The sequence below is a fragment of the Rhinolophus ferrumequinum genome, chromosome 17 (genome assembly GCF_004115265.2).
Source record: "Rhinolophus ferrumequinum isolate MPI-CBG mRhiFer1 chromosome 17, mRhiFer1_v1.p, whole genome shotgun sequence".
In the NCBI taxonomy this organism is placed as follows: domain Eukaryota; kingdom Metazoa; phylum Chordata; class Mammalia; order Chiroptera; family Rhinolophidae; genus Rhinolophus; species Rhinolophus ferrumequinum.
In genome coordinates, this window is record NC_046300.1 from 8,748,417 (window position 1) to 8,756,429 (window position 8,013).

Sequence of the window (8,013 nt, forward strand, 5' to 3'; positions counted from 1 at the left end):
ACTGCTCAGGAGTCCATATATATGCTTACTCAGGCAACTTCTCCGTTTACACCAAGATGGTGACCAGGTATATTGTTTGAAGCTTTATGCAGAAGGATTTCCCTTCATCATTGTCTTTCAGGGCCACCCCTGAATGGGTTCCACTCTCAGCTGGTTATAGGACAGTCCCTATAAGGCTGTGAACATAGGGAGAAACTTCAATTCAATACAAGTAAGTGACATGGGGGTCTAGCCATTGCTTTATACAACTTACTTGTGTATTCCAGACCTGCCATGATCTAATCCCAAAGGTATTACTTCCATTGAGAGATGAGTTGCTTTGTCCAACCACATTTATGACTTGGTGATTCTGGATAAATACCCACCTTATGATAGGAGGTGCTGGCCTTCGTCACTTAATATCCCCCATGGTCTGACATTTAATTTGTTTGTAGGGTTCAGTAGTGTGTCAGGAGTTGCTTTTCAAATAATGAACAGTTTCTTTGCTGCAGACAGTGGAGTCTTGCTCCACAATTGTAGGCATCTCTCTAAGTAGGACATAGCAGACATCTTCTAACATTTTTATTCACCGTAGTACCATGGGTTTTGCCAGCTCATATAGCCCAGTTGACAAGGCTGCTTATACCACAGCCTGACTTCATCTCTTTTCATTTTTATTTTTATTGGGCAATATTGGGGAACAGTGTGTTTTCCAGGACCCATCAGCTCCAAGTCAAATTGGTTTTTTTTCAATCTAGTTGTCGAGGGTGCAGCTCACTGGCCCGTGTGGGAATTGAACCAGTGACCTGGGTGTTATGAGCACCGCTCTCTAACCGACTAAGCCAACCAGCTGCCCCTGACTTCATCTCTTTTTATTTTTTATTTTTATTTTAAAATCAAAACATTTATTGTGCAACTAATTGTTGAAATCCTTAAGAGGAACTGGATGCTGCAACAGCTGCCCTCTTGGGTTTAGGTGTTGTTCCTTCACAGAATCCATGCCTGAATCTGCGGTATACAATTTTTAGGGTGCCTCATCCGACCAGTCCCAGTGGTATTTCGTCTTTTAGCCTTAGCGCTCCAGTTATACTTTCTCTTCCGCTTGGCAGGGTAGCCACACTTGCCACAGGTAGACTTCTGAAGGTGGTAGGCCTTAGAGCCACAGCGGCGGCATAACGTGTGCGTCTTATTGAGACGCTTTCCCAATGATGACATGCCCTTCGTCATCGCGCTTCTGCCACCGAGACCAAAAACTTGACTTCATCTCTTGATAGGAGGAACTGCAAAGCTCTGTGACCACTTTTATGTATGTAATCTGTCCCCCCCCCAAGATTTTTTTTATTTAATTACATTCCTTTTGCCATGTAAGGTAATATATTCACAGGTTCCAGGGATTAGAATGTGGACATTTTGGGGAGGCCATTATTCTGTCTACTGCAGGGTTGCTTCCAGATGTTGGCTGTAGTAATTCCCCCTTATTCTTGGGGAATGCATTTCTAGACCCCCTGTGAATGGCTGAAACCATGATAGTACTGAACCCTATATATACAGTTGACCCTTGAAGAACATGGATTGGAACTGCACAGGTCCACTTATATGTGGATTTTTTTCAATAAATATGTGCAGTACTGTAAATGTATTTTCTCTTCTTTGTGATTTTCTTAATAACATTTTCTTTCCTCTAGTTTACTTTATTGTACAAATACATTATATAAAGCGTATACGAAATATGTGTTAATCAACTGTTTATGTCATCAGTAAGGCTTCTGGTCAACAGTAGTTAAGTGTTTTTGTGTCAAAAGGTATAGATGGATTTTCAACTGTGAGGGGGGGTTGGCATCCCTAACTCCTGTGTGTTTTGAGGGTAAACTGTACTGTTTTTTTCTATACATACATCCCTATGATAGTTCAATTTATATATTAGGCACAGCAAGAGATGAACAACAATAACTAATAATATAGTAGAACAATTGTAACAATATACTATAAAAAGTTATATGAATGTGGTTTCTCTCTCAAAATATCTTGTAGTGTGCTGGCCTTTTCACTTAAAGGAAGCACTTTATGGCTTCTCTTTGGCATCATTACTCTTGTGCTTTGGGGCCATTTTTAAATAAAATAAGAGTAACTTGAACACAAGCACTGCAACACTACGACAGTGGATCTGATAACTGAGACAGCTACTAAGTGACTAATGAATGGGTAGCATATACAGCGTGGATACGCTGGACAAAGGGATGATTCACATCCCTGGCCGGACAGAGCAAGATGGTATGAGATTTCATCACGCTACTCAGAACGGAGGGAAATTTAAAACTTAAGAATTGTTTATTTCTGGAATTTTCCATTTAGTATTTTTGGACTGCAGTTGACCGTGGGTAACTGAAACCATGGAAAGCGAAACCGTGGATAAGGGGAGACTACTATATTATGAATTTATCTACTATAAACATTTGTACAGTTGTGTGTGTGTATATGTGTGTACATAAATGTTTATTTCTATGGAATAAATGCCTGGGAGTGCAATTGCTGGGTTGTATAGTAATTGCATATTTTATTTTTTTAGAAACTGCCAATCTGTTGTCCAGAGAGGTTGTAATATTTTGCATTCCTACCACAATGTATGAGTGATCCATTATTTCTGTATTCCTGTCAGTGTTTGGTGTTGTCACTCGCTTTAATTTTAGCCAGTCTGTTAGGTGTGCAGTGGTTATCTCATTGTAGTTTTAATTTGCATTTCGCTAATGGCTCTTTTCATGTGAGTGTTGCTTTTTTACAAAGGTAGCACTATTATCTATGGCAGTGGTTAGAAATGGTAAGTGCAACATTCACGTAAAGGAGTTTAAATTGCAAATAAGTAGGGGAGGGAAATGCTGAGAAAGGCAGCAGGGAGTCGTGGAGGCATTTGTGTAAACTACCGAGGTGGCTGCCCGTCTCTGTGGCCAGAGACCTAGGCCAGGGGACGTTGAGTGCCTGGGATCGACCCCATTAATGAGTCCATGCAGAACTGGAAAGAAAGAAGACTCACTTGAGTCAGGACTCCCGCGGCCTAGTCCCACCCACGCCCTGACCCTCGATGACCCCAGTTGCCTGCGAGACCCCTGTTTCCTGCCAACACCAGGGCAGGGGCGGGAACACCAGGGCAGGGGCGGGAACACCAGGGCAGGGGCGGGAGCCCCCGCGAGGGGGCGCCCCGAGAGGGCTGACACGACTTGTCGGTGTCCATGGCGTCCCTGGGCGGCTCCCGCAGCGGTGGCCGCTGCCTGGGCCTGCTTATCTGGCTCGTGTTCCTTCAGCCCCGGTTCTGTGAGGCCCGGGCGGGAGGGGAGGGTGCGCCGGGTGGGTCGGCGCTGCCCTCACCGTCTCCAACCCACTCAGTTGGCGGCCTTGAGGACCCTGGGGCCAGCCTGTGGACGCCGCCTCCTGCAGGGGTTCCAGGACCCTCTGCAGCCCCCGAATCCCGCGTGATTGCGGTATCCCATTTGGTGGCGTTCACCGCAGGTGACTCTGATTCCTACAAGGCTTGGGCAGCTCCACAGACACCCGCAGCGGCAATGGCCGCAGGAGCACCACAGGTTTCCTCAGGTGATGTTTCCGGGCCAGGCCCTGCCACAGAGAACTGGCTAGGTCTGAGGGGGTTGGGACCCTGCCTTGGGGGAGGAGGGCCTCAGGGGGACACAAGTTTTTCCTGGGGTGGGGGGGTCTGAGTGGACCCAACCCTACCCTTGAGATCTGAGATGACCATTCTCTATGGAGTCTTAGGGGAAACAGACCTGCTCTGGGTGTCTGAGGGGCCATGGCCTTGCTCTGAGGGTTCTGAGGTTTATCTGTCTATGATGGTGGTGGTGTCAGTGGCTTCACTTTCTCGGTCCCATCCCTTCATTGACCTGCTCCAGGATGTGGCCATCGGAGTCTGAGGATAGTTGGTGGAAGGCCGGCTTCAGAGAAGAACTGGCCCTGGCAGGTGAGCCTGCAGATCCATGACGAGCACGTGTGTGGAGGCTCCCTCATTGGCAATCGGTGGGTGCTGACGGCAGCCCACTGCATATATGGGTGAGTGTTCGAGACGCTGGGCTTGGGCCCCTGATCAGGCTGTGTGACCTGGAGCCAGTCCTATCCCCTCCCTGAATTTTCTCATCCTCATCTGGAAAAGGGGGTCACAATTCCTCTTCTTCAAGTTGCAGTCAGAGGTAGGTGATGTTAAAGCCCTCGGTAGCCTGGAAAGTCAAGATCCAAAATCAGGTTCGAAGCCACTTCTTTTAAGCCTGTGCTGATTAATCTTCACCAAGTAGTAAGAAGTAGGAACGATGCCAGTTGGGAGACAGTGTGTAGGCAGAGATTTGCAAGGGGGACTATTTAGGGAATGTAGTGTAGTAGTAGGAGTGTAATAGTAATTTGGCTAAATCAGTGGTTTCAAACTTGAAAGAGCCTGGAAACAACTGCAGAGCTCGTTAAAACACAGATTGCCTGTCCCCAAACCCCCAGAGTTTCTGATTCAGTAGGTCAGGAGTGGGAACCATGTGACAAGTTCCCAGTGGATATTAATGCTATTCATCCAGGGACCAAGCTTTGAGAACCAAGGACAGAGTGGCCAGGGGTCCAGGGAAGGGATGTGGTTTGGAGGGAAGGAAGTGGCTGATGGCTGGCTTTGGAGATAGGACCAGGTTGGGAAGAACTGGGAACATATGGAAGGGGAAGGTCGACCCTCTAGGATCTCTCTGCAGCCATTTGGACTACACGGTGAAGATAGGAGACATTAACGTGAAGCACACGTCCACCACGGCAGTCAAGGTCCCAGTTCAAGATATTGTTATCCACCAAGATTACAGTCCTTTCGGAACAATCAAAAATGATATTGCTTTGGCTCTGCTCGAGTTCCCTGTGAAGTACTCCTCACACATCCAGCCTGTGTGCTTCCCTCAAAAGGCCTTCGAGGTGCAAGCTGGTACGGAGTGCTGGGTGACCGGATGGGGGAAACTACATGAAAAAGGTGAGACTGGGAAGCAAGACTGTAACAAACTCGGGTCAGGGAAGCTAAAGGGAGAGACAGGGAGGCAGTTTTCTAGTAAGTGAGTAAGGGAAGAGGGTGGAGAAGATGCTACTGGAGAGTAATTGATGGTGTTGCAAATTTCTATTAGTATGTCAGGCCCTTGGGTCATGGGTGACAAGCAAGGGGGAGTTCTTTCTAGGGTAGATTTTAGCTCACGCAGTGTTGATACGTCTGCTAATCTGAGCTTTTCCAAACTGGAAGTACTTGCTTTGGTGGATAGGGCGTTTTCTGTGAATGAGAAGAGGCCAGAGAACGCCTCTTGGTGAAACTGTAGGGCCTCCTATCCTGCAGAGGCTGGGTTTGGTACCTTTGGGGCACTTCCTGTCCTAGAGTCTATGATACTGCTCTAAAGCAAAGACACTTTACTGCTGCACAGGACACCTGTCACTATTATTAATGATACGCAGAGTGACAGATACTTGGTTTTGATTTCTCAGGTTGGTAAGGCCTCGCCTCTTCCTGTCCTGATCTGTTCTTCCTTCACTTCTTACCTCTAGTCTCCTCATGTCAACTTTGGGTCTTATTTCCTCCAATGTCAAGTGGGGGCAGTACCCACTGCTCTAAGAGGGTGTTTGTATATGAACACACCGTGTTGAGACCCAGAGTGGCTGCCAGGGGCTCCTGTCTCAGCACAGTAAGCAGACCCACCTACTCCTAAATGATCTTTACAGATTCTAAAGATGATGTTCCAGAGCTGCTTCAGGAGGCTGAGCTAAGCATTATCCGCTATCAGGAATGTAATGAGATACTCAAGAAAAAGTTGGAAAGTATAAGTAACGTTGTCAAGAAAGGGACTGTCTGTGGTTACAGTGCCCTAGGAAAGGATTCCTGCCAGGTCAGTTCATGCGCCCTTTGCCATCTCTGCATTTTGGTTGTCACCTCAAAGGGTCCTCATCCACAGGCAGGAGGGTCTGTATCATCTGCCTGCCCCTCCATTCACCTTTTATTCAGATTGAAGGGATTTGATGGGACAAGCTGCCAAGGCTCTTCCTGGCTGGCCTGACCCCGTCCTTCAGTAGAGAGGAGCTGATGCTGCCTGGCGGGGACAGGGAGGAGGGAGGATTGAGGCAGGAAATACCAGTCATATGGGTCACATGTTTTGAACCCCATCTATGTGATAGGCAATGTACTCAGGTAAGGGCTTTATTCATTATTATCTCAAACTTTGTACACTTTGTTTATATTCAATATTTCCTGTACATAATTTTTGGAGTATGTATGCACAATTTGCTTGTTAAAAATTTTCAATTTTCAAATCTCATTCACAGGATCCTGGGCCTGGTGGGTGCCTGGGGCAGCCCCATGTATGCCCACCTCCCCAGTGCCTTGCAGTACGGTCAGCCTGTTCTGCTGGTGATCCTCTTCCATTCCTGTTTCTTTCTCTTTCTCCAGGGAGATTCTGGGGGGCCCCTGGTCTGTGAATACAATGAGACGTGGGTCCAGGTGGGGATTGTGAGCTGGGGCATTGGCTGTGGTCACAGACATCTTCCTGGTGTTTATACAGAAGTTAGTGTCTACAAGGACTGGATCACTGATCGCATGAGTCTGGCTTCTTCTCAGGACTCAGCAGCCTTCCTCCTCCTACCCCTGTGTCTGGTGCTGCCCCTGGGCATCCTGGCAACTCCGTGATCACCGCGGCCCACTCCCCTCCTGTTCTGAGTCCCGCACTAGGCCTCTCCTCCCACCGCCCACTCCTCCGTGCCCTTCCTCACATTCCGATTGGGACCCACCGACCCTGTGGAGATCCACACAATAGAGAGCAGAAGCAAGACTGGAGCCCCCAAAGTGCCCCAGCCTGGTGCTCCAGTCACCTGCCTTGGCCACACTCACACCTTGGCTGTGCTCTACCTGCCCGGATGGAGAGGTGAAACCATTCCAGCTAGAGGGCCAGCTGACCTGCCAGGTGGAGTTGGTGCCTCATGGACATCTTGGAGAACGTCTACCAAAGAACAGATGACATCAGTGGTGAAGAGCATTAGACCTGGGTGGTTTCAGGCTCTCACGTGACACTTTGTCAAACCAGTCAGCGTGGTGTTGTCCAGAGTGAGTGGACGAGGCGTTGCCCGGTCCCTGCTGTGGTGTGAGACCCGGGGTTTCCACCTGACTCAGTTGTCTGGGGTGGGGAGAAGTTCCCCTGCACCCCAGTGTGGATCCTTCTGTGAGTGGTCAGCTTCTGCCACACGAACCCTCCTGGGTCAACCCAGTCTTGGAACCCCTTTCCTCAGTGGCCTGGTGGCCACATCCAGGCTCACCCCAAGTTGTGTTGAGGCAGTAAGGAGTGCGGAGATTTCTGACATCAGCTGAATAAAATGTTTCGAGCGTGGCTTGTGTGTTCTGAAGCTCTGCTCTCCTGGACGCTGTGGGGTTGCATATTGCATATTCGACAGACAACTAGTTTTACATTTAGCTTAGCAGCTATATATGGTTCTTATTAAGCCCTAGAGGGAGAGGTGAGTCCCCACCTGCTTGTATGTGAGTCCTAGGGATGGTTTTAGCCGGCTGGGTCCTACTCCTCATGCTCCTGTTAGTCATCAGCATGTCTGCCAGGAGCTTTGTACTTTGTAGCCTAATTTAACAGCCTCTGTAGCTCAGAATAGAGGATCAAGAGAAACTGGAACTGAGAGAAAGTGTGAAGTTGGGGCATGAGAAATATTTCTCCTCTTCCGCTGCTTTTACTTTCTGCTCACAACCCTGCCGCCCCCCCCCCAACTTTTTTAGCAAAGGCTGGCATCCCCCAGGGAGGAGAGCAAGGGAGATTCACTGTATTAGGATCTAGTTCTTCACCCTCATTCCAGGGCTGAGTGTCCCAGGGTGTCTCTCTCTAGCTGCTGATCAACTCCCTCCCCTCTTCTGTCCCCTGCCCTCCCAGGGGTCAGGGTTGTAGCTCCCCGTTATCCGTGGGTTACAGGGGGCAGTCTGTGTCAGTCCCATGTGTTGTCCGAGGAAGGCTGGGGTTGAGAGACCGACAGCTTACATGAAAACCA

General features: G+C 48.6%; 1 protein-coding gene and 1 pseudogene across 1 annotated transcript; one reads left to right on the top strand and one right to left on the bottom strand.

Annotated features, from left to right (window-relative positions):
- Positions 1-896: 896 nt before the first annotated feature.
- On the bottom strand, positions 897-1,221 carry LOC117037174 (60S ribosomal protein L37-like; annotated as a pseudogene).
- Positions 1,222-3,401: 2,180 nt separating this feature from the next.
- Positions 3,402-6,921, top strand: LOC117037195 (serine protease 44-like). The gene is made up of 5 exons (XM_033132984.1): positions 3,402-3,564; positions 3,876-4,032; positions 4,704-4,969; positions 5,701-5,864; positions 6,422-6,921. The coding sequence occupies exons 1-5, from the start codon at positions 3,534-3,536 to the stop codon at positions 6,656-6,658; spliced, it is 855 nt and encodes a 284-aa protein (XP_032988875.1). The 5' UTR covers positions 3,402-3,533; the 3' UTR covers positions 6,659-6,921.
- Positions 6,922-8,013: the final 1,092 nt, after the last annotated feature.

Excerpts from the sequence above, each read along its gene's own strand:
- LOC117037195 (XM_033132984.1), top strand. The coding sequence starts at position 3,534 with ATGGCCGCAGGAGCACCACAGGTTTCCTCAG. Across the intron at positions 3,565-3,875 it reads AGCACCACAGGTTTCCTCAG|GATGTGGCCATCGGAGTCTG; the intron begins GTGATGTTTCCG and ends GACCTGCTCCAG. Across the intron at positions 4,033-4,703 it reads GCAGCCCACTGCATATATGG|CCATTTGGACTACACGGTGA; the intron begins GTGAGTGTTCGA and ends ATCTCTCTGCAG.